The sequence below is a fragment of the Macaca fascicularis genome, chromosome 5, assembly GCF_037993035.2.
Source record: "Macaca fascicularis isolate 582-1 chromosome 5, T2T-MFA8v1.1".
NCBI classification, from domain to species: domain Eukaryota; kingdom Metazoa; phylum Chordata; class Mammalia; order Primates; family Cercopithecidae; genus Macaca; species Macaca fascicularis.
Window position 1 is genome coordinate 80,472,566 of NC_088379.1, and position 27,410 is coordinate 80,499,975.

Consider the following 27,410-nt stretch of genomic DNA (forward strand, 5'->3'; position numbering starts at 1 on the left):
TGTAAAAGTGGGTGGGGGTAAGACCTGAAATCCTATTTGGGAGATTGAAGAAACTGAGGCAAAGAAATAGAAAGGCAGCATCCCTGTTAAACATCATATTAAAAAGAATTTACCCACACTAAAAATTCCCACAAAATTAATAGTGGGCTTTGTACTCACAAAAAACTAAACAAAGATTGTCTATAAACTCATTCTCAATGTAGTCTGTCATCATTTTATTATAACTAAGGCAAAACAGTTTCTGACATGGGTCTCAATGATCCCTGTCTGCTGGTACTTATGTCCTGTCCCATGTAGGGGCTGGACATTGTGACTTATTTCTACCACACACACAAAAAAACCCAAAGACTGTTACTTCCATGACTAGGTTACAAAACAGTGATTTCTATTTTACTGGCACCCTCTCTGTTGCCTTCTTGGCTTATGTGCTTTGATTAAGCAAGCTGACATTATTAGATGCCTACACCAGTGAGGAACTGAAGCCCTGTCAATCCAACAGCCTAGAAAAACACAAAATCCTTTTAACAAAGAGGTGAGTGAGCTTGGAGACAAATACTTCCTTAGTCAGGCCTTTAAAGAAGACTGTAAGGTCTGAGAGAGACCTTAAAGTAGAGGATCCAGCTAATCTATCCCAGATTCCTGACCCATGAAAACTGTTCAATAATAAATGTATGTTGTTTTAAGTTACTACATTCTGGAATAATTTGTTATACAGCAGTAGAAAACCAATACATGCAATAACCATTTATCTTTTCTCTATTCAAATTCAAATGAAAGAAAAAAATGGCAAAATCTGTAAACTACACTTCGTATTTCTCACTAGTAAATTGCAAATTCCATCGGCAGTGTTATTTAAGAAATAAACTTGATCACTTTCCTTAAGTCTCATGATTTGTATTTCAAAGCCTTGATCAAACTCAGAAGTTTGACTCAAAAAGAGTAGAAAAGGCCAAGGTTTACAAAAACCTTTAAATATCACCTTCTACCAAAAATGCTTCTCTATGTAACAGGATTTTAAAAACTAAACACAAACAAAAACATACGCACACACATGTGTATCATCTCATCTACCATCCACCCTTAAATACAAACCAGAATGTAGAAAGAATATGGCAAAACCAGTATTTCATAATTAAAACAATTACAAGGTGCAAAAAAAGATTTAAGCTATTTTTAAGAAAAGTGTTAAAAAGTGGTATGTTCACACAACAAAGTAACCAAAAATTTACCAGCATACTTCATGTCTAAAAGGTAAAAAAGATAATTTTACATAAATTATAAAATGGACAAACTATGTTACCTTTATTAGGATCTCTTACTCTTCTATTTTATAAAATCTAAAGCCTACAGAAAATAAACTTCTTACACAAAACATTTATGATAGAAGTATCAATGTTTTTTAATAGAGAACTTGTAAAGAAATTATCTCTACCAGCATCCATATAATCATGAGACGATCAAAAGAGCAGTGTAAGCAGAAGGCAGAAATAAAACTAATTAGATTCGACAAAATGTGGTGTCAATGATGTATTAAAAATGTAACCATTATAAAGGGTGCATCGTGGAGGAGAAAGCACATTTAAAAATCAACATCCTAAGAAAGCTTTTAATCTCTATTACATTTAAATAAATTTTAATTGTGCCAGAAAATTCTATTTATTATAATTAGTATTGCTCTGTTTTGAATTTACTGAAAACACTGATAGGCAGGCTTTTATAATTAAATATAGAAAAACACAAGAGTAAATACAGTTTTCAAAAACCTTAAGGAATTCTTTTTTAATGGTAGCTCTGGAAAATGCTTACATTTCTGGCAAACAGTGCCAGTTAATTTGAGGTAATCTGTTGAGTAAAACAAAAAATCCATGGTATTATAAAATTAGCTTAATAAACGTTACAGTCATAAAATAGTTTCTCAATTAAAGGGATAAAAGTGTACTTCCTCAAGGGCACTGATAATATTCATCCAATATAGGCCAAGCTTCTGCCAAAGCAGTATTCTCAACGTTTTGTCCAGGAATTCCTGGGGGTCCTTGAGACCCTACTGAATCTGCCAGGTCAAAACTACTTTCATAAATTTACTAAGCTGTGGCTGGGCGAAGCGACTCATGCCTGTAATCCCAGCACTTTGGGAAGCCGAGGCAGGCAGATCGCTTGAGGTTGGAGTTCGAGACCAGTCTGACCAACATGGAGAAACCCCATCTCTAACAAAATTATGAAATTAGCCAGGTGTGGCAGTGCATGCCTATAATCCCAGCTACTTGGGAGGCTGAGGCAGGAGAATCGCTTGAACCTGGGAGGCAGAGGTTGCAGTGACCTGAGATCGTGCCATTGCACTCCAGCCTGGGCAACAAGAGCAAAACTCCATCTCAAAAAACAAAAAAAAAATTTACTAAGATGTTATTTGCCTTTTTCATGCTCATTCTCTTACAGTGGAGTTTCCAGGGGCCACATGACTTGTGATATCACAATAGATTTAATGTGAAAACACACAGGAGAAACCAGCTTTTTTCTACTAAGCCACACCAAAAGCGTAAAATAAGATGACTTCCCACTAAATTTTTAAAATTATTCTAGGAAAAGCACAGTTATTTTTCATAAGAAATTTTAAAATGTTAACATGTAATGAGTGTATTATGCATATCTCTAAACTAGTATTTTAATTTCTCAGTTTTAATTTCTAATATTAAAAAACAGATAAAACATACGTAAGTAGAAACTCTTTGGGATCTGCAGCAATTTTAAAGAGTTTAAAGAAGACTGTAACTAAAAAGTTTGAGAACTGCTGTGCTAAAAAACCAGACTGCTAACGGAAAAATAATCTAATGAGAATGCAGGACTTAGAGCAAATGCAGAATGACCCTAGATATGAGCAACTCGCCGCCCGCCCCCACCCTCTGACCCAATTCCTATAAATCATCCCTAACCCAAAATTAACATATTTAAGAAATAAACAAGATTTTAAAGTTCATGAAATTAGTAGTACTAGATGACTAGTCAGACACTGATACAAGACAACAGTCTTTTAGGAAGAAATCTACTTCTTTCTAAAATGCAGAATCCTACATATCTCATATCTAGATAAACAGTTAAACCCTACAGCTAACTTTAAAAGCAGGGATGCCTGGTTTGTGGTCCAGAGTAGTTGGGCTATATCTCAGTAAAGCAAAGACCCTTCTTCAACTCAGCAGAATTCCACTACTGGGCTACATTTCAATTGTTCCCAAGACCCACAGAACTAGTCATTTGAGGCTTATAAGAGTTCATACAAAAACAAATGAGTTTAACTGAATTTGCCTTCTATTCTTCAGCAAACTCTACTACAAAAAAAAAGAACATCAAATATGATGACACTAAAGTAAATTAACATTTAAAAGCCTAAATTAAAAGCCTACCATAAAGTTAGCTCGTAATCATTAAATTCTATTATTTTAGAAACAAACAAAGTCAGTCAGTCACAGATAGACAAATGCATGATTCCACTTATAAGAGGTACCTAGAATAAGGAAACTCATAGAGACAAAAAGTAGAATAGAGGGTACAGGGGCTATCCTTAGGAGGGAAGGAGCTTAGTGGGCACAGAGTTTTTGCTGGAGATGATGAAAAAGTTTTAGGTACAGATCATGGTGATGGTTACACAACATTGTGAATGTATTTAATGCCAATGAACTACACATTAATAAATGGCTAAAATGACAAATATATTGTATTTTACCACAACAAACAAACACACAAAATCACCTACCCTATAACAATACTTCCAATTTTACAGTTTTTCTTCCAATACACAAGTATTTCAAAACCGGCTTCTTCAGCTAAACACAGACATCTTAACACAACTCAGGCAAACAGTAAAAACCTTATTCAGATTTTCAAAAATCTGATGACTGTTCCTTATAATCTCCTTAACTTCCCTACCCACCAATACGTATGCATGTACTTCAACATGAGAGAAATGCTTTAAAAGTTTCTAAGACATGTTACTGTGACAAATACACGTAATCCCATAATACAATTTTCTGGATATAGGTACTGATTCATTTCAACATAGTTAATAAAGAAAACAGGCTTTCAAGCAAAACTGCCTTGGTTAGAATTCTGGTTTTACTATTTTCTAGCTATTATTTAGATGGCTTATGTCCCCGCTTCCTCAGTGCAAAATTAGAATAATATCTACTTCAGATATTGTTCAAGAATCAAATGAGTGAATACATGCAATGTGCTCAGATAGTACCCTGAAAAGTTAGCATCCAATAAGTGTTAGCTATTATATTATTACTCAGAAACAGTATGAAACCACTCTAATGTATTTCTGAAAAAACTTAGTACAATGGAAACTATTTTCTGATTCACAAGAAAATGAAATAACAAATTTTCTGAAAATTATAAAAGAACCAAATTAGCCAGTATTTTTCTTTTCTTTTTTTTTTTTTTTTTTGGTGAGATGGAGTTTCGATCTTGTCACCCAGGCTGGAGTGCAATGGTGTGAGCTCAGCTCACTGCACCTCTGTCTCCTGTGTTCAAGTGATTCTCCTGCCTCAGCCTCCTAAGTAGCTAGGACTACAGGTGTGCGCCACCATGCCCAGTTAATTTTTTTGTATTTTTAGTAAAGATCACCTGACCTCAGGTGATCCTCTCGCCTCAGCCTCCCAAAGTGCTGAAATTACAGGTATGAGCCATCACGCCTGGCCCAGTATTTGTTTTCAAGCTACTATTAGTATGGCTGCAGGGAACCACGATAAATACTTTTGCGCTTCCAGACATCTCTTCTTTCTTTATTGTATTCTAATATATAAATCTCCTCTACTCTTCATACAAATCTATTATGGCCAGAAATACTTTGCGCTCTCTGTGTTACTAGCAAAGTTTCATATATGTTTGTAGGTGTGTGTTTAAGGGGGAGAGGAGGCAATATATTTCTCCTCTTCTGTGAACTATTTGACAGTGAAAGTTCTTCAAATGACAGTTATCTCTAACACCTTATAATTGTTAAACAGTAACTATCTACTTATGCAATAAGCCCTCTGTAAATTTGCAAGAGTCAATCACAAATTGTATCATCTAAACCAGGGAATTTCTTTCTAAGAATGAATAATAATAATTATGCTGGAATAGAAAGTATAAAGTAGGACTCTTCCAGGCAAATCAGGATGTATGGTCACCCTACTTATTAAAACAAAACAAAACAAAACTAGTAGCATCCTAAAATACGGGAATAAAATATCATTACTATACTTATCACATTTTGGACTTTAGTTTTAAAAACATTAGACGTCTAATGTTAAAAAGGCAACATTAAAATACACTGAAATTGATTCTTTAAAAAATATTTTTTCCATTTTCTTTTGATTATTTCTGAAGAAAGCAAAAAAACAAGACAGTTTATCTAAGAAAAACGGAGTATCTTTTAAGGCAATACTTTAAAAAGACTCCTGAATCATAGCTTTCTTTCATTAGCTGCTTATGATTCTTAAGGTGATTTAAATTACAACAAACTACGGAACATAGTGTAATCATGTGGTTCTGTGGTAAATGGTAACTGAAAACTACAGCTTTAAGCATGGCAGCTGGCATATATCTATGCAGCCGTACTGTTATTCAGAGCTAGTGCCCATCCTGATCGAATGTACCAGGTATGAATCCGAAAATCATCTTTGCTGTTATGGATACACACATATGTCGTTAACTCAATTAGCAAACACATTAGGGAATGCCAAGTACATACAAGACTATTGTGACTAAAACTGTAGGGAAACATAGAAATACACAGCCTGCATGCTCCCCAACAGCTCACATTCTACTGAAAAGAAGGAGCAATTCAGAGAGTCTCAACTTCAAATATTTGGTTTTAAACAACTGGTATCCTGCTCAGCATATATACCAGCATTAGAATTCATTTGAGTCTGTACTCATTAAATACTCATAGAACAGCATAGAAATATAAACCAAGAATAAGCATCAAAGGAAATCTGGATTTTAAAATACAGAAAGCATGTAGCTGAGAATTAAGTAGAAAAACAGATTAGGCAAAAGAAAAATAATTAGCCGCACTCTATAGTATAATGTCATTAATAACCTAAACACTGTTCAAGATTTGTTATACTTATGAACAAAGGTTACATGAAAAAGAAATGGTCAGGGGTAGTGGTTCATGCCTGTAATCCCAGTACTTTGGGAGGCCGAGGAGGGCAGATAGCTTGAGGTCAGGAGTTCAAGACCAGCCTGGACAAGATGGCGAAAACACCATCTCTACAAAAAATACAAAAAAGGCCAGTATGGTGGCACATGCCTGTAGTACCAACTACTCTGAGCCAAGAGGATCACTTGACCCAGGGAGGTGGAGGTTGCAGTGAGCCGAGACCGCACCACTGCACTCCAGCCTCGGCGAAAGAGTGAGACCCTCTCTCAAAAAAAAAAAAAAAAAAAAAACAGTAATTTTATCACTTTGAAAAAAAGTAAACTCCCAGATAATGCCACTGCCTATCTATAGCAATTACCTCTGTAGCAATATTCTACAGAGTTTCTGAATATTCTTATACCAGCTAAGTATTTGTTGTTATTAATTCATACCAATTCTGTCCTAGTTACTTTAATAATTAGTACTAAACATATAAAATGTTAGCCATCTGGGGATATACTATATTAGTAAATAAGGAAATCCTTTCATTTTGTCATTTGTGACAACATGCATGAACCTGGAGGACACTGTGCTAAGTGAAATAAGCCAGACACAGAAAGACAATTACTGTACAATCTCATTCATATGATCCAACTCATAGAAGCAGAGAGTAAAATGGTGGTTACCAGAGGCTGGGGGCCATGGGTGAGGGAGGGGAGATGATTTTCAAAGGACACAAAAGTTTCAGTAAAATGGGAAAAAAAGTTTTGGAGCTCTACTGTACAGCATGGCAACTATAATTAATAACTGTATATTTCAAAACTGCTAGGAGAGTAGATTTCAGAATGTTCTCTCCACAAGAAAATGGTAAGTATGTCAGCCAATGAATATATTAACTTGATTTAATCATTCTACAACATAGACATGATCAAAATATCACACTGTACCCCATTAAACATATACAAGTAATACCGTCAATTAAAAATAAAATTTTTAAAAAGATTTTTAAGAATAAAAAAGAAAATTATTTCAAATCACTTACTACCTAGTAAAGTAATATTACAAAGGAATCCAGCAGGATTATTAACACAAACATTAATAATTTTTTAGTATCATTAATCAAATATGTTAAAACATTATTTCTTTTATTTATCTAATTCTTTTTCAGAGGACAAAGGATTCATATAGAAATCACAGAAGTCCTCATTTTGAATCACCTAAGTCCCCTTTCATTTGGTTATTACTCAGCATATTAAAGACACAAGAACCACAAGTCAGCCCCAACTAATGAGTGGTTTCTGCTCAATCTATTTGTTGGAACAAGAAATTCACTGAATTTAGAAATACTAATGTTGTCTAGAATAAGGACCTCAAACCTATATTACAACCTCCTCCTTCCTCTATTTTTGAGACAACAGACCCTCTAAAGCCACAAGTCATTTTTTCATATTTTTCCATACTTTTTGAGAGTAGAGGTGACAGTGGAAGGAAATCAAAGGCACTGAGGATGAAAGACAGAAGCAGTGGCTGACATTTAGAGGCCAAGGATGAATATGTTAGGGAAGGACTATTCAGACCCTGTATTTGGTTCTGTACTCCGATCACAACTGGCACCTTAAAACAAAGACAGCTCTCTTGCAAATAAAAGTGAGTGAGAGTACATGGCTCTCCAGTATAAACTGATTTTATTAATAGGAAGTAAAGCCTAATACATGTCTTTCATGTTGCCCTGATGAGGATAAGCAGCTATTTTTTCATCATTTACTACTAGCTTTCTCCCTGGGAAGAAGTTATTATTCTTAATCAATCTTGCTAGTTTCATAAAAACTTGGTTAAGGCAGATAAAGATTAAAAACAAAGTAAGAGAGGCAACCAGATGAAAAATTCAAATAAAAATAAAATTTGGGAATTATTTGTGAGTTTATTCTCTATCACCACTAACCTGGTTTTTAATTAGTAATCAAAAGTAGCTATAAATATGATAAACATTTATATCACTTTTATTTAAAAGAAGTAAATACCAGGCACCCACTAGCAGTCTCCAAAAAGGAAACCAGTATACAGAAGACCAGACTGAAATATTAATTTCAATCTCTTCACAAGATAAAATGTTTTTATCTACTCCCATCCTAAAAGTATCTTTAATGCTTCTTTTAAAACAAATTAACACTGGTAAAGTTTATAACTGAGTATGGATTTATACATATCCTATTAGCAACTTAAGTTGGGGGATCATTATCATATTTTTGAATCACAAGATTGGTATCTGTATATTCTTCTCAATTTTAGAACACTGTCTCTTTCCTATACTGTGAAAAAGCAAGACACATATATATCTGTTTCAGTGTGAATCTGTTAAAGATAAACATAATATCTATTACTTTTAATGTAATGCTATCAAGATATTATTTTAATTGTCAAAAATTTAAAAAAACACTCGCAAGCTATTTTTCTTTCAAAGTCAAATGTCTTATTTACTATTTACCCGGTGGTGGAATCAGAGGTGGAGCAGTGCTGACAGTCGGAGGAGGTGGAAGAAATGGAGGAGGTGGAAGGTGAGTGGGAGGAGCTCCTGGAGGGAAAAACGGAGGTGGTTTGCTAAAATTGTTGTCTACTTCAGTAGCAGATCTTTCAGAAAGGACCTAAAATTAGAACACAGTTAAATAAACAGATGCATAAATATTATGTAAGATTAATCTTAGTAAATTAACTTCATTTAATCTAAGAAACAAAGTAAATGGTAGTTTAATTCACATATATGTATTTTTGCAGGGAGAGTAATAGTTCTACATGTGTGATATGTGCATACATATGCCTATGTGAGCATACACACACATATACTTTTTAAAATGTGCATATTCAAATCTTAAGAAAAAACAACTGGCTCATTACCAAAAATTTCTTAATAAAAAGTAATTAAGTAATAAAAACACCCCACACAAGAAAAAAGTACTTCATAAAGATCATTTAACAAGTATTATCTTTGTCACCCAACCAAAGTTAAAGTATTCAATTAAGGCAATGTAATCATTAATCAGACACTAGCCTTAAGAAATTAACATGGCAGCAGGTCAGTCATTCACTGTACGAGGGCCTGTCATCAACAGGTTGCAAAATAAGAGACTGTCAGGCATGCATCAACAGACTGCAAGCAATAGGCAGCAAGATATGTAAATAACTTTATCATGTGAGCCTTGTAACTTTAAGAACAGGGTTTTTTCTTGAAAAATAAAGTAATGTTTGCAAAATGCTTATTTGTGTGAACAGGTTAAGGGACAGACACCATAAGCAGCACCCCAAACCTACTGAAATAAAACAAGCAAACTGGCACCTCAAAATCTGGATTTTTGGTAAGGTCCCCAAGGATGTGTAAATAAATTTGGGAAAGACAGCCAACATAATGTTGTATATTTAATTTATACTTCTCAGATCCTTGCTGACTAAAGCAATCTTTTAAACATACAATCCCTCTTTCTATTAATGTTTCCTATATTTAAGTGCAGTGTTTTTTGTAGGGCTTACGCTGATAAGCTATTTCTTTAAGTATTTATTTTGAGAAATCATGGCATTTTAATGGTAAGAGGAAAGGAAAAATGGACTAACATCTTCCACTATAGAAATGATTTGCCTTTAAAGATGCTAAAAGGAATATTTTACATGATCAACTTATCGAAGGTGAGAATAAAGTGCTCTGGACATTTTCAAAAGGACTCAGAAAACAGAATAAATAATGAAAAAAGTATGGCCAAACTGAATAGCTGGAAGTCTCAGTTATTAAAGTTCTAACATCAATTATCCAGCTTACTGATAATTCACTTCCCCTCATTTTTTCACTTAAAAACAAAGGAACTCTACACCTCCCCCGGAAATGTCACATTAAATAAATTATGGTATATTCATCCAGTGAAGCTATCAGGAAGATATTTTAATCATATTTTAAGAATATGAAAACATGCAAATAATTTTTGATGGGGGAAAAAAGTATACACAGAAATATAATAGTATCCCAATTTTGCTTAGTAACAAGAGATGTACCAGCTGTGGTTATCTTTAGGTGGTAAAATCACTGGTGGTCTTTTATTTTTCAATCAGTGAACCTATATACAAGTTGAATATTCCTACTCCAAAAATCTGAAATCTGAAATGCTCTAAAATCCAAAACATTTTGAGCACCAATATTTTATTCCAAGTGGAAAATTCCACACACAAACTCATATGTGACGGGTCACAATCAAAACTCAGGCCCACTACAGAGTTTATTCAGAGTTGCCAAAGGAAAAAAGATGATCATAAATTAACAAATCATTATAATAAATTAAATAAATTATTTATGAAACATAAATTTCATGTTTAGACTTGGGTCTCATCCCTAAGATTACATACATACAAACATTTCAAAATCTGAAAATTTCCAGAATCTGATACACTTCTGGTACCAAGCATTTTAGATAACAGATATTCAAACTGTATTAGGTTTCTATCAAAGAAAAGGAAAAAACCCTATTAAAAAGAGATTCAGAAATTATAAATTCTCACTGGAAATGCCTTTATAATAAAGGAGGACTCGTTCCACATTTTAAATCTCTTTGTATCACCTAAAACACAGCACAGCACTATGACTTGAATAAATTAAATTAGAATGCTGATATCATCCTTCAATTTAAGAAAATACTAAACCTGTATGTTGCTGTTCTCATTTGCCCGTCGCCTTCCTTCTACTCGGCTGATAGTTATAGTCTGACCAATAACATCAATTGCTCCAGGTAATCTCCTGTAACACAAAAATTGAATCAATTCAGTTTCACCTAATTACATGCTTAAAAAATAATAAAAGCAGTAAGAGAGAAAAACAAAATGTGTTTGCAATAAATTTTAAAATAAAATCAGATCACAATACACACTGGAAAATATCCCTGAGTTTAAGCTCACCACTTTGCACTGTCATAAACATTTTTATTAATAAGCCAGAACCAACATACCCAACAATGATCATAATGTTAAGTTTTAAGTCTCTGTAGAGCTCTTCTTCTAAACTTACTAGTTTTAGTAGTCTCCAAATAAATTTATCTTTGTGAAATTAAATAAGACAGCAAATGCTAGACAAATGGAAATTTTGGGGCCACTACAATTGTAGCACATACTACAGCTCAGTTACAGAAACCTTAAATATTCCCCAAAAAGGACTGAAAATATTGCTCATTTTAACACACACAGGATATATTCCAAGTGTTAAAAAATATAAAAAAGGAACCAGTTTGCCATTTCTGATAACTTGCATTTAGATAGAAAAATTCAAATATTTAAATACTTGCCTTACTTCTATTTACAATCTTTTTAAAGTTTATTAGGATATGGAAAAAACAGTCTATCACAAAACAATGTTACAAATTTAAGAGAAAAACCTAGTAAGTTGTGATTTTAAATAATTAAAATAATGTTAAAAGCTATTATGCAGATGAAGGACTTTATAAAAGTATGCATGTCTAAGACGATATAGAAATCACTTGGAGAAATAGGCAATGAAAAACAGATGCAAATTAGATGGATTTCTCTTCATCTAGATTTCACTTCTGAACAATACTGTCTTTAAAACTTTATAGAAGGAAAACAATTAAAACATCATAGATTCTTTGACAGTCACTAGATTAGGCTCCTAAAATGACAAATAACAGCAGCTACCATTGGTTGGATGCCAAACCTTCATTGTATCTAAACCTCACAAAACTTAAAAACTACTGTATACCTGTTAGAGACAAGCCATGGTCCAAGGTGAAATCACTGACCTAAGCATGAATTAAAAGGCAAAACTAACTTTCAAACCTGAGTCTTTCTGATCCCAAAGACTACAGACCTCCCCTCCCCTTGAGCTAGGTTTCCTTCCAGCAATACAATTCACCTTTGAGAAATTTAAGACTTTTCTGGAAATCTTGAGTTAGGAAGAGTTTATCTCAAGTAGACCTTGAAACACTCCACTAATTATTTTGTGCTAACAAAGACAGCCCTATAAAAAGTGTATCATGACATCTGAAATGTTTTCAAGTACATAGTTCCCACTTACCATCTCTTGACCATTTAAGACTTCCCTTCTCTGTAATTTTAGTACAATTTAAAAATGTTCAAGCCTTTCTGATTTTATGCCTGAGTCATTGACTTCCTAGATTTCCTCATGATCCCAAAGATAAAGAATGATTTCATTGGAGGATTAACATATCCTCCAATACAGCTGAGGAAAGATCTTAATATTCACGTTACAAAAATCCAAGTATCTCTATGATAAAACAAATATTGCTTCAATTTCTTCCCTATAATTTAAATTGCAAAGCTATGCCCACCATAACTGCATTATCAAAGCACAAACCATCAGCCCTCTGATATACAAACATTTCATATTCCAACATCCTACCAAATACATGTGTGCATTCTGAGGCCATAATTTCCTCTCCGTTAATTGCTGCCCTCCATTGTCAAAATTTTTACTTTCACTCTATTTCCTTTCATACTATTTTCTATTGCCAATCACTGGACTCTCTCCTTCACATTTTTAAATTTATTCCCATCAAAAACAAAGGAGGTATTTGTTTGGACTTGAAAGTCAGATAGCAAATTCTCCAAACTGTTAAAAGTGTTAAAAATTAGATCCAGATATAAGACTAACTTTCCTGTTGAGGGGAAAATTTTCTATAGCCTGTCTTTTACCATTTATTTCCGAGGATCTCCAGTTTTCAAAAAGTCTGGGACACGTGGAAGTATTCATCTACTAAAATGTACCCTTAAATATGGTCAGAAGTCTAATTAGTTTTTTTCAGCTTTAAATTGATTTTTTTGAATCACTAAAGATTCAAAATGGCAAATACTATGTTTCTAAAAACATATAACTGAGAAATCAGCCTTAACAAGTATATCCCTAAAGGGAGTTCAGAAAATTACAATTCTCTACATTTTCAAAACATCTCCTTGTGCCTGTATTTTTTAACCACATCAACTGACTTAATCATATAAATGAAGCTTACTGTTTTGTTCAGAAATGTTTTATGATAGACACACAGTATGTACCAGAGTAACAAAAAGCACATAATATCTAACACTGACAAATAATTTAAAAATATAATATTATTCTGATGCCACATTTTGGAAAAAAATATTGAACCATATTATTCCATGAAAGTTCTTAATGGACAGCTTTTTCTTTCATTGCTTAAGAAGATTCAATAGAGTTTCCCTATGAGGAAATCTACTGTAACTTAGGAGTTCCACAAAGCGTAGGTTTAATTAGGCCAACAAACTTGTTCGGTAAGGTAGACAGCTAATGCTATTATCAAAATCTCTTTTCCATATTGGACTCAATCATCTAGTAAAAAGCTAAGAAATTAACCACTCTGGGTGTCTGAGTTGATGTACAGTTTAAACAGGCAGTAAATGTTTCCAAGACCTCTACCCTCCTCCTGGCACAGTAAATGAATATAAAAATATCTCTGAAGTTACAACGGAACTTCAGTAAACGAATATAAAAATAACTCTGAAATTAAAAAAATTATCATGTTTTGATGATTCTGATGTCCAAGAAAGAATCCAAGGGCTCCCTGCAGAGATGCAACAGAAAGTTTGAGATGACAAATCAGGGCTAATAGAAGATAGACAAAAGGCCATAAACTGATCTCTGAAGGTCAGGCTCATGCATGTAATCTCAACACTTTGGGAGTCTGAGGCGGGAGGATTACTTGAGTCCAGGAATTCAAGACCAGCCTGGGCAACATGGCGAGACTCTGTGTCTACAAATAATTTAAAATTTTAGCCAGGCATAGGAGCACATGCCTGTGGTCCCAGCTGTTCAGAGGGCTTAGGTGAGAGGACTGCTTGAGCCCAGGAGATGAAGGATGCAGTAAACTGTTGATTGCGCCACTGCACTCCAGACTGGGCAACAAAACAAGAGCCTGTCTCAAAAAAAAAAAAAAATAAAATAAAAAAATAAAAAATAAAAAAAATCTCAGCTGCTTTTTCTTGGCAGCCAAAGCAAAGGACATCATTAATAACAAATGTCTTTAATGTGCATAAGATTAAAACAAAGCTTTTGCTCTAAGATTGTTTTTCCCGGTAATGACAGCTAGTATTTATGGAGCACTTACTATGTGCAAGGTAAGCACTGTTTTAAAGACTTTATATATTTTTAGTCTTCATGATAAACCCATAAGGTAGCAACTCTCATTACTGTCATTTTACAAACGAGAACAAACGAAAAAAATTCTCCTCTGAGTCTAAGAGAAAATGAGTACAAGACTCCAAAACACAGTAACAAGTACATTTTACACAGCAATACAGTACCAGTACCCACATTACATTAAAAACTTTAAAAAAGGTTCATGAAACAATACTTAAAAAAGGAAAAACAGTGACATTATGATAAAATGTGATTTTATTAATATTTAAATATAGCATAGGAAAAAAGCAAAATAATACAAAAACAAGAAATAATAGTTGGGACCACCAAATTGTTTCACAACCCACTAATGGACTGCAATCTCATGTTTTCAAAAATACGGAAATAAACTCTCCAATATTCCTACCAAAAAAAATGGAATTTTACAGAGCTGTTTCTCAAAATGCTCTTTAACGCGGAGTAAAGCACAACAATGCCCAATTCAAGAAGAGCAATTTAATTAGGGGAAGCAAAACAACGTGGTCTGCATATCTAGCCCTCTTAATAGTCAGGCTTGATCTAATAATCTGTGCTTTTGAGAATAGTTCAAGTTCTTAACTAGCTACATGGTTCTCTAAAGAATCAGGACGTTCCTGATTTCTAAATAAATACATATGTATACATGTAATTTTCAGGCAAAAGTCCAGAGTTTATAGCAAATTTTCAAATTATTTTGCTTGAAATATTGCTTGAAAGTTCATAACCATATTGTAAAAGAATGGATGAATCACGTATCAATGTAGACATCTATGAATGTTTTCTCATAGAAGGGCTTCTAGTAAGAACTAGGCAGCAAACAGTTCAAAGGTCCATTCTCTGAGAAAAAGCCTAGAATGTGGCTACCTCATATTCCCAACTTGAAAAGAGGTGCACTTGTTATGACATTTAATTCAGGTCACATAAGCAAATAGATTGCTGTAAACAATTCTGCATGGAAATTGTGTAGCATCTTTTAAGCAACTTTAGGAAAGAGATGAGCCTTAAAAGACATATAGGATGGATTTAGGCACACAGGATGGGAAGGTAAAACATTTCAGATGGAGGGACAACTATGAGCAGAGAGAAAAGATGGAGGGGGGGCAGATGTGTGCACAATTTCTACTTAGCAAATATATTACCTATCCAACTGCTTGCAACAGAAGCATCATGCACCTTTGATAGTGGTTACCAACCAAAAGACATTCAAAGAGGCAGAAAATGTAAATCAAATGAGAAGCACATAAAGAAAAAGACTATGAGGCTGTAAAATGCTATGCAAATATCAGTTCCCATTAAGTACATCTATCATTTTACTTCAAAACTGTAGGTGCCTAGCTATCATTTGATTTTAATCTTTATGCCAACCCAGAATCAAGTCTCTAAATCAGTGGTTCTCAACCGTGCCTGCATATCAAAATCCTGATGCTCAGGGTGTACACCAAACTATTTAAAATAACATTTCTGGGACCCAAGCATCAACACTTTTTTGAAGCTTCCTAGGTAATTCCAATATAGTCAAAGTTGAAGACTACACATTTAAGGGCATGTTCAAGAGACTGCTAGACATTTTGTTCCCTCCAGAAAGAACTTTTAAAGTAGTTAAATTAATATTTAACTATTTATTTCACAAAAAATTTAAAGTCACATCCACCAAGGTAAGAATATCATTGATTACATATTTTTCTACTGATTTTTTAGTTTTGTGGTACTTGAGCCCAGGAATTCAAGATCAGCCTGGGCAACATGACTGGTCTGACATGGTACTGTTTCTATACCTGTGTGTATGTTTTACTTTCACAAGCACAAGAATAATTTTCTCTATAGTATATACATGATTTATAAAGAAAATATATTCTAATGTTCGAGTAACAATTTATTAATGAAAAATCCCGTCCAGAAAAAGAACCCAGTCTAAAATAAAAATCACAGAATTCAAAACACTTTTCTAGACATACAATTTATTTTCTATTGGTACTATATTTAAAGAGACTGATAAAGCCCTTGATAAAAGAGGAGATCTGACACTCACTGAGTGTCTGATTTATCTTTTCTTTTTTTTTTTTTGAGATGGAGTTTCACTATTGTTGTCCAGCTTGGAGTGCAATGGCACGATCTCGGCTCACCGCAACCTCCTCCTCCTGGGTTCAAGTGATTCTCCTACCTCAGCCTCCCGAGTAGCTGGGATTACAGGCACATGCCACCATGCCCAGCTATTTTTTTAATTTTTTTTTAGTAGAGACGGAGTTTCTCCATGTTGGTCAGGCTGGTCTTGAACTCCTGACCTCAGGTGATCCGCCTGCCTCAGCCTCCCAAAGTGCTGGGATTATGGGCATGAGCCATCACGCCAGGCCGATTTATCTTTCAAGCCCTGAAATAGGTGCTTTCACAGCTTAGAACTGATTTAATCCTTACAAGTACATCACATTTAAGGTATATGGGCCGGCATAGTGGCTCACACCTGTAATCTCAGGTGTGATTTGGGGATCTGGGGGTTTGGGAGGCCGAGGCAGAAGAATCACTTCAGTTCAGGAGAGATCAGTCTGAGCAACATAGTGAGACCTCATCTCTACAAAAAATAAAAAATTAGCCGAGCATGGTGTGCATGCCTGTAGTCCCAGCTACTCGGGAGGCTGAGGTGGGAGGACTGCTTGAGCCTGGTAGTTCGAGTTTGCAGGGAGCCACGATCCCACCGCTACACTCAACCTGGGAAACAGAGTGAGACTCTGTCTTGAAAAAATAAAGTAAAGTACACGTCCAATTAGTTTCATTTTCATATATGTGGAAAGAGGCTCTTTTGCATTATAAAGTGGCAGCACCAGGATTCAGGCTTAGCATAACCAACTTCAAACCCCTTCCCTTCTTCTTCAACAGTGCTTAGCATACTAATTTCCTGGGGTCTGAATTTTTAAAATGTCAATTTTTAAGCCCTATTTAAAACAACAAAAAACCTTGAATGTTTAAAGGTGAAATAAGCCCAAATTTTACTCACTGGAGGACACGAATGTGTTTAAAAGTGCAAACAAGTTTACTCACTTTTGCATAGAGCTTGGAATAAAGCTCTATCTTCCATATTTATGCTTAATTTCATGCTTTTAAATGTATCAATGATAGGAAAAGACACAGCTCTACAAGAAACTTAAAAAAACAAACTAACAACCACAAAGGCCTTCATACGTCCAATAACATAAAATCTTACAAACTACACACTATAGCAACATGCATTCAGAGCACTTGATCAAATGCCCCGAGGTACAGGCACATCTTTTCAGTACAGTGTCTCATCAAGACATAAAAGGAGATAGTCAGAGGAAGAGGTCATTCTTAGATACAATGTTCATTTAACATTCAGTTTTATTATAAGTATTGTGTTTAATATAAGAAATACGTGCATTTTGTATTTGTGATTTAACGTTGAAAAGCAATTTTTACTATTCATTCAAGAGTATGAATCAGTTAAAAAGCATTCTAATATAGGAACATAAGCTTAAGAAAAATAAACTATCACTTGAAAATTAAGAGGAACAGAACTTGGTAACAAAAAATAGAAACAAAATAAAAAAACAAACTGTGCATTAGGATATGTTTACAGCAATTATCCATACTACCAGTTTCAATTTCCTACACTCACTAAAACTGCTTCATTCTTCTAATTAGTTTTACAAGAGTTAAAATTTGAATTTATAAAGCAAACTTATACCAATAAAATGCCATTGTTAATACAGACAGATATAGCTTGAAGAATACTGTTATAGTTTGAAAAACACTTATAGATTTGGCTTGAAGAATACTGTTAAAGTTGGAAAAACACCATATTATGCAAATTAATAGTCGCTAGCATATGATAAGGCCACAACTTAAAATACAGTAACTGTTATTTATATATTTTTTTATTTAGAGACCAGGTCTTGCTCCGTCACCCAGGTTGGAATGCAGTGGCACGATCACAGCTCACTGCAGCCTCACCTGTCCAGTAATCCTCCCACCTTATACTCCCAAGTAGCTGGGTCCACAGGTGCACACCACCATGCCCAACTAATTTTTGTATTTTTGGTAGAGTCGGGGTTTTGCCATGTTGCCTATGCTGCTCTCAAACTCCTGAGCTCAAGTGATCCACCCACCTCAGCCTCCCAAAGTGCCAAGATTACAGGCAATGAGCCACAGCGCCCAGCCCAAACATAATAACTTACGAAAAAGATCTTAATCATTATTTACTTGCTCTTTACAAACATTTAAGCAATGCCTCAAACTCTACACTTGTCAGTTACATTAACTACAAGAGCTGGAATCTAGTTTTTCTTACACTACCAGAGAGTGAGAGTGAGAGAATGTGTGTGTGTATTTTAAGAGGAAAAGTAGCCTGCTGAGAAAGAGAGAGAGGGGGGTACAGAGAGAGGGGGAGGGAGGGGGAGAGCGGGGGGGGGGGGAGAGAGAGAGAGAAAGAGAGAGAGCACGCGCGTGTGTGTGCGTGCGTGTGTGTGTGTGTGTTTAAAAACAGAAAAAGTAGCTTTTATCCAGGTTATCTGTTTTTGGAATTTTCTTTTTTCTTTTAGAGACAGAGTTTCACTCTTGTTGCCCAGGCTGGAGTGCAATGGCGCAGTCTCAGCTCACTGCAACCTCTGCCTCCCAGGTTCAAGTGATTCTCCTGCCTCAGCCTCTCGAGTAGCTGGGATTACAGGCAAGTGCCACCAGGCCCAGCTAATTTTTGTATTTTTAGTAGAGACGAGGTTTCTCCATGTTGGTCAGGCTGGTCTCCAACTCCCGACCTCAGGTGATCCGTCTGCCTTGGCCTCCCAAAGTGCTGGGATTACAGGCATAAGCCACCACACCCAGCCTATTTTTGGAATTTTCTAAAGCACAAAACACATAATGAAAATACAGCCTCAAATTTCCTTCCACATATATTCCTTGAGACTAATTACGAAGTCAAAGTGAGGAGTTTTTTTTGTTTCCAAAGCATCTTTTTTAGAGAGAAGTAGGTATAGATGGAGTTGCTAAAGATAAAGCACTGAGATGTATCTCTTTCAGATATGGGAACCGATATTTTCGCTATAAATTAGCCATCTGATGTCCAAAAATAAAGTATTATATCTAAAGTAAAACAATTTAAAATAAAACATTCTAAGTCAAATAGCTGATATAAAAGGAATTTCAGATGTTAAAACAACAAAGCCAAAGAAACCAAAAAAAAGTTTAAAATTACATTGAAAATAACATATTTTAAGTACTTGTTTTTTTTCTTTTTTGAGACAGGGTCTCACTCTGTCATCCAGGCTGGTGTGCAGGGTTGTGATCTCGGCTCACGCAACCTCCACCTCTGGGGTTCAAGTGATTATCCCGCCTCAACCTCCTGAGTATCTGGGATTACAGGTGCCCACCACCACGTCTGGCTAATTTTTGTATTTTTAGTAGAGACAGGGTTTCACCATGTTGGACAGGCTGGTCTTGAACTCCTGACCTCAAGTGATCCACCTGCCTCGGTCTCCCAAAGTGCTGGAATTACATGTGTGAGTCACCATGCCTGGCCTATTTTAAGTATTTCTATGCCTTTGTCTATGAAAGTGGACTTGCCTGAACTATCGGTACTACAAGCCAGAAAAGCAGGTATTCTAGTTCTGGTTTTGCCTCTTAACTAGCTGTGAATTTGGGCAAATTCTCTAATTTCTCAAATCTCTTTTTCCATTGTAAACCAAGGACTAGTTTCCCTTGTAAACCAGGGACTAGTCAAAAAATAAAGAATTTCAGGTTTGAAGAGGCTTTCCAAATTACACCGTATAACTCTACTATGTTACAATTTAATGGAGGCATAGGCATGTTAGGAAACTTTCCTTAATTCACACAGGTAGTTACTGACAAAACGAAACCTAAAATCCAAGTCCAATACTTATGCAATAAAACAGTTGTAAGTTTAAATTTCTTTATCAATAGCATGATAAGTTTATAAGATCTTGTTGTCTGGCCCTTTTAGGTTCAGTAAATAGGCCGTGCACACTGCCAGGTTAAATATAAATCCAAGTGTTTCTCTATGCAATAATCGAGTTAGTTTTTATACAGAAATTGTATTAGTACGATTATGAACTTTTAGGTTCCACGGAGATGTTGAATGTGAAAAGACTCATACACTTCATTCTACACTTGTCAGATCTAACCTTTATTTAAAATAACTCTTGAAATTTCTATTGGTTTTTCAAGTAGATTTTTAGTGTTCAAAGACAAATCAATATTACATAATACATAGATAAAAAAATCAACGAGTACTTTCAAAATAATAAGATGAAAATTTTCCTTAACCTACTAAAGCAACAAATGCAACTGACACTATTCTAAGAATGCAGGTAATATATTTTTATCTACATTAGTTACTAGACTTACAATGTAGATATTCTTACTTTGAGATGTATATCCACTTTTAAGAATGACTAAGCTTCTTTCCTAATAGGAAATACTTACAACTCATGTGGAATATATAATTAGGACTGTATAGAAAACGAAACGTAAGAAAATCAAATTTTGGTAGTGTTTCCTCCCTTTTCTTTTAGGTGCTATGATCAAAGGTATCTGATCACAATTTACATTTGTATTTTTTAAGTTTTTAAATTAAAACAATTGTAAATATATTTATATAGCATTGAGCTAACCAGGTAAATTGCTTAAAATTCTCTAACAAAAGCAAAACAAAAACAAAATTACCCCTTGTATACCATAATTATTTAAAACCTCAAATGATAAATTAGGGAAGTATTCTGGTCTGCATTTTGAAGTCAGGTTATGAAAGCAATCTCTCAGATTGATCACTGTAGGTAATGTACTTTCATATTGGAACATAGTTGCTTCTCATTGCATCCCTTAAAGATGAAGTTATTATTTCAATTTTCAGGCTCGGAGAAATTATAATATCCATTCAAGGTTGTATGCTTTGTAAATTTAAGATTCAGAACACAAACCAAAATTCAATGGAGGGTAGATCATTAACAAAAGCGTAACAACAATAAAGGAAATAGCATATTCCAGGGCAGCTACTATGTCCACTTAATGATATCACAGGTTTTTGCACTATAGTAGGGTATAGATTGGAAAGATTCAGTAGAGTCAAATTTTACGGGTCCGAATGTAAATACTGGCTCAGAATGTTAGGTTTTATTCGGTAAGTAGTGAAAAGCACCTGGGAATTTTTTAAAAATGGGATGTGGTGTGAGAAAGAATTAACCTGCAGCAAGGAGGAGGAAAAAAAAATTACTGAGCATCCATTAGCATGGTTCAATGTAATTCATTAAATATTATAAACGGCCAGAAAGATGGGTGGCAAGACAAGTGCTGGGTCTTGATTTATAAGATAACTAAAAAACCTACAACTGTACCCTGAAAAAGCGTAATTTGGAGGGTAAAAATATGGTACAGTCAAAATTTATTATCTTACTATTAAGGCAAAACAACATTGATGATCTACACATCAGGGAGTATCCAATGTTTAAAAATAGCCTTACCTTAGATCAGGTGATTCGGCCCTCCCATATCGATCCTGCCACTTCCCAACGCTTGAATTGGCTTTTCTGGAGGCAGTACTTGTCTGAGACTGAGAAGAGGTGCTGTTTCTGGTGAGATAAATTTTCTATGTTTTTTCTTACATATTGTTGTCTCTGACCCCCCTTGTTCTGTTTTTTTTTTTTTTTTCTTGACATGCTTTTTCTAAAGTCTTTTAGTATGTTCCTACAATATCATTCTCAAGTCATATAAACTACTTGCTGTGGTACTAAGTATTTAAATATAGATGTGCTATCAACACTTTATTAACTCTAGAATATTTTTAGAAATATTCTTCAACATAGTATGATGTCAATGTAGAAATGAGAAAAGAACTAAGGATTTACATCAGGTTACAATACATTATTTAAAAAATACATTTCTGTGCCTCTATGAATTCTTAACATTAATTTTTGCAGTTTTACAAAATCTTATTCAAAATTTTGGTATTTCTTTCCCTATATTCTTCAACAATGAATATAAGTATTGTTAGTGCGACCAGTTAACAGCAACACTCTGACGTGTTTCATAAAAACCTGCACTATTTTTATAAAAAATCCATTTCAAAATAACTCTTTCAAAGTTCCCAAAAAAGCTAATTTTATCCCTGTTGACATACTTCATAAAAAGTTCAGATATGTGCACTACTGCCAATACTTTACAGAACTAATAAGATGCTCTTTCAAAGCAAAAGGACAGATATACATGTTTATGCATCTGCTTGTTTATGTAAAAAGAAACAGGAAAAATAAACCAGAAACTAAATGAAATCTGTTCTGACAGGAATAAAAGAAACAGAGAAAGGTGTGACAAGTTTCTATATATCTTTGGATACTCTTGCCTTTGGAACTGTCAGATGTTTTAACGTATGCAAAAAATAAATCAGTGAATGTGGAAGGAAAAACAAATGCTAAAACTGCATACAAACAGATACAGTGAACCAAATTATATATTTTAAATTATTAATAAAACAACTCTGTAGGAAACTTCTGAACCCAATATTCGAACTATATACCCTTAGCTTAAAAAGAGACAAAGAAAAAACTGTAAACAAATCCTAAACTCTACTGAATAGGTTTTCTTATAACAGTAAAAGTTCTGAATCTGTTATATGTGTATTTCAAGATTCTGGGAGCCAGGTTCTTTGGGGGGGGGGAGGGGAAAGGAGATGCAACATGGAATAGGGAAAGGGAAACAGGAATAAGAATCCTGTGATGTTCAAATGGAAGTAAAAGAAACATGATGGTTTCATGACTAAAATGTATTTTAAAAAACACACATGGCCATTTCATCTTGAAAATGCTAATTCTTTCCTAGCTCTGAGTGCTGAAAAGGCCTGGAAATAAGGGTGCCCTAGTATAATGGGCACAGCTAGCACCCTGAACTTGTTTTTTAATTACCATTCCCCACTAAAAGGAATCAGAGTGCCTTTGAAAATGGCTGCTTCTAAGGAAGAAACAGGGAAACTACAAGATAAGCCTGGAACATCCTGGTAATGCCAAACTATAAAAACAACCTTAAAAAAAAAAAAAAAACGGTGGAGACGTATCAAAAGGTCACGGAGCAACTTTGAAGAGGAACAATTTGAACATCAAAATGAATTTCAGTATATATAAATCATACATATGGTTTAAACATCATGTATACAAATAAGCTATATTTGTAAGCCACACATACATACTTTCTCACACATAAAATAAGAATTTATGAGTCTAAGTGATAAGTGGTGGAGTGGGAAAGCTCATTTTTAAAGTAGAATGCCAACTAATAAATGTTAAGAGAAATAAGAGTTACATAATCACTATTTTGCAGCCATTACAGTAATAACTGACTAAAGAAAATATTATCACTGGAGCTAAAATCCCTAAAAAGTTTGAAGAGGAACAAGTTTAGTCTTTCCATAAATTACTTATTAAATACAAAGGAAAAAATAGTAACTTTGCAGTGCAGAAACCCAAAGGACACCACCACAACGAAGTCATTAGAATTATCATTACTAATAAAATAACATGACAAACCGACATCATGTATCTCCAAGCCAATACACTGAGAAGAGTACATCATCACTTACATAGTATTCCTGCCCAAAAAGCAAAACCTGAATCTAATCATGAGAAAATATCAGGCAAACCCAAGAACAATCTACTCAACAACTAGATTGTACTCTTCTAAAATTCAGTGTTAAGAAATACAAAGAAAAGCTAAGAAGCTGATCCAGATTTAAGAACAACAAAATGATAAAATAGTTAAATTTAATGCGAGAAACTGGATTAAGTCCTAAATCCAGGAAGAAAGATTGCCATAAAGCATATTGGGATAACTTGCAAAATTTATAGCCTGCAATTAGATGAAAGTACTGATTCACTATTAGATTTTCTGCCTTTGAAAACTGTGCCATATGATTATCTAACAGAATGTCCTGGTTCTCAGGAAATACATGCTTAAGTACTTAAGAGTAAAGGGGCATGATGCCTACAATTAACATTCAAATGGCTCAGTAAGAACAATGTTTTTGAGAAATTATGATGCAAATATGACAAAATGTTATTAACTGGAAAATCTGGATAACAGTATATGGAAGTTATTTGTACTTTTTTTGCAATTCTTTGTTAAGTTTAAATTTTTGTCAAAATAAAACTTTTTTTTAAATGACAACAACAAATGAAGGAGGCATAATGGGGACTTTTGGGGGTAATGAAAACGTATCAGTCTACATCCTGATTTACAAAAGTATGTTTAGTTTATAAAAATTTAACCAAGATGTACATTTCTGATATGCCACTTTTCTGTATTTATTTCACAAAAAGATGAAAACTTCTAAAGATTAAGCAAAGTATTCCGATATATTAAATATAAAATTTTACTTAATGCCAATTTGCTGGGTAGTACAAAAAGTTGGAAACCCAGCATTTCTATTGATAAAGCATGAAAAAATATTTTTAAAAGTTCTGTGCAAGCATATCAATACTCATCTATACACTAATAAGGCAATCTAAGATTTTCAACAATGGAAATACAGTGCTTAGGTCACTAGTACAGCTTGTTAGTCTTAAACATCTACTGTGCGCCCTGTATTATGTCTTAATGAATAACATTTACTGTTTTCTCCCTAAAGTCAATACAATTTTACTTTCAAAGATGTCTATCCAATCTCCATAAATATAATGAATAAAACAAAAACAAATATTGTTATGGGAAATATTTCACAATGACTGAAAAGTATCCTTTTTATCAAATGGAGTCCAGAAAACAAACTTCCCTAATGAGTTGTGGCTACTGGCCTTTACGTACAAAAGTGACAGTATGGACAACGTAGGTAACTTCTATAGGTAGCAGTGGTAATTATTCATTTTTGGTTTACTAGTGAAAGCCCTGCTAATTTTTCCATCCTTTCTTTACCTCCTTTCAGCTTTCCCTTACCTATATTTGCCCTCCATCTCTTCTTAGCCAATGGCCCATCATTACAGTAACTCTCTCAAGTAAACGCTCATGTACCTGTCTCCTTTATTCCTTTTTTATAATTGTCTGATACATAACTTCTGTTAAATCCAACTCTAGCTAATCTGCATGAACACTCATATACCTGAAAAGAGTAACAGAAACATCCAAAAAGCAGCTGGCTTGTCTTATTTTAAACCCATGGCCATTAATCTCGAGAAAAGTTGAAAATATACAGCAGTCCCCCCCTTATTCTTGGGGGATATATTCTAAGACGCTCAGTGGAGGATATATCCTAAGACCTCCAGTGGATACCTGAAACTGAAGATGGTACTGAACTCAATATGTACAATGTTTTTTCTATAAATACATGCCTATAAAATTAATTTATAATTAAACACAGTAAGAAATTAACAAGAATAATAAAAGAGAACAATTATATTAGGTGAGTGAAAAAGTAATTGCGGTTTTTGAACTGTTGGGATCTGCAGTTTGGTACTGGAATACATTCTTAAATAAGTGGCTATGTTACACATCATTTTAATGGGCATTTCTCGCTTTATTTATTTATTTATTTTTCTGCTAATGACTTATTACTTGCTGTTTATTTTACGTTTAGACTATGGAAATGATGTTAGACAAAAAGCAAATTCGAGTAACTTTCTTATTCAAGTTCAAAATGGGTCATAAAGCAGCGGAGACAACTCACAACATCAACAACACACTTGGCCCAGGAATTGCTAATGAACATACAGTGCAGTGGTAGTTCCACAAGTTTTACAAAGGAGACGAGAACCTTGGCTGGCCATTGGAAGTTGACAACAATCAACTGAGAACAATCATCGAAGCTGATCCTCTTACAACTACACAAGAAGCTGTCGAAGAACTCAACAACCATTCTGTGGTCCTTTGGCATTTTAAGCAAATCAGAAAGGTTAAAAAGCTCAGTAAGTGGGTGCCTCATAAGCTAACCGAAAATCAAAAAAATCATCCTCATGAAGTGTTGTCTTACTCTACGCAACAACGATGAACCATTTCTCTATCGGATTGTGATATGCAATGAAAAGTGGATTTTATACAATGACTGGAGATGACCAGTTCAGTGGCTAGACAGAGAAGCAGCTCCAAAGCACTTCCCAAAGCCAAACTTGCACCAGAAAAGAATCATGGTCACTGTTTGGTGGTCTGCTGACAGTCTAATCCACTACAGCTTTCTGAATACCGGCACAACCACTTCATCTAAGAAGTATGCTCAGCAAATCGATGAGATGCACCAAAAACTGCAATGCCTGCAGCTGGCATTGGTCAATAGAAAGAGCCCAATTCTCCTCCACAACAATGCCCAACCACATGTTGCACAACCAATGCTTCAAAAGTTGAATGAATTGGACAACAAAGTTTTGCCTCATCCACCATATTCATCTGACCTCCTGCCAACCAACTACCACTTCTTCAAGCATCTCAACAGCATCTTTTTGCAGGGAAAACGCTTTCACAATCAGTGGGATACAGAAAATGCTTTCCAAGAGTTTTGTCAAATCCCAAAGCACGGATTTTTACACTACAGGAATAAAGAAACTTATTTCTCATTGGCAAAAAATATGATTGTAATAGTTCCTATTCTGATTAATAAAGATGTGTTTGAGCCTAGTTATGATTTAAATTTCACGGTCCCAAACCGCAATTACTTTTGCACCAATCTAAAAACAATCTACTATAATAAAAGTTATATGAATGTGGTCTCTCTCAAAATATCTTATTGTAACATACTACAGGTAATTGAAACCAAGGAAAGCGAAACCCAGATAAGGAAGTAGTACTGTACAGTTTCTCTGTGTCACTCATTCCCATCAGCATATAAAAATACTGTAATTCTCTCATCTTGAAAAAAAGGCTTCTCTTGACCCCACACTTCACTCCAGCTGCCCAGCTACTCCCTTCACCTAGTTTATTCACAGAGCTCCAAAAACCTATTTCAGACCTCTTTTCTTCTCACTCAATGCTACCTTCCAATGGTCTCTTATTTCCAACAGCCTCACTCTCACCAGATAAGTTTGCATATTATTTTGCTGCGAAAAATGAAAGCAAACAGAAGAGAACTTTCAATTATTCCCACTCCATTATCCACCTACCCATCTGCACTGGTGCTCTGTATCCTGCCTT

The 27,410-nt window shown here is 34.6% G+C and overlaps 1 protein-coding gene across 50 annotated transcripts in view; it reads right to left on the reverse strand.

Annotated features, from left to right (window-relative positions):
- Nucleotides 1-27,410, reverse strand: part of FIP1L1 (factor interacting with PAPOLA and CPSF1) — a 73,501-nt gene that overhangs the window by 17,792 nt on the left and 28,299 nt on the right. For 28 of the 50 annotated variants that reach the window (XM_045393306.2, XM_045393309.2, XM_015450470.3 and 25 more), the window contains 3 exons: nucleotides 21,773-21,880; nucleotides 10,796-10,889; nucleotides 8,604-8,760 (listed from right to left, as the gene is read on the reverse strand). In XM_045393306.2, coding sequence (XP_045249241.1) covers nucleotides 8,604-8,760; nucleotides 10,796-10,889; nucleotides 21,773-21,880 — 359 coding nt within the window. The remainder of the gene's footprint in view (nucleotides 1-8,603; nucleotides 8,761-10,795; nucleotides 10,890-21,772; nucleotides 21,881-27,410) is intronic. The other 22 variants (XM_005555288.4, XM_045393319.2, XM_074040030.1 and 19 more) reach the window with 1 other exon arrangement.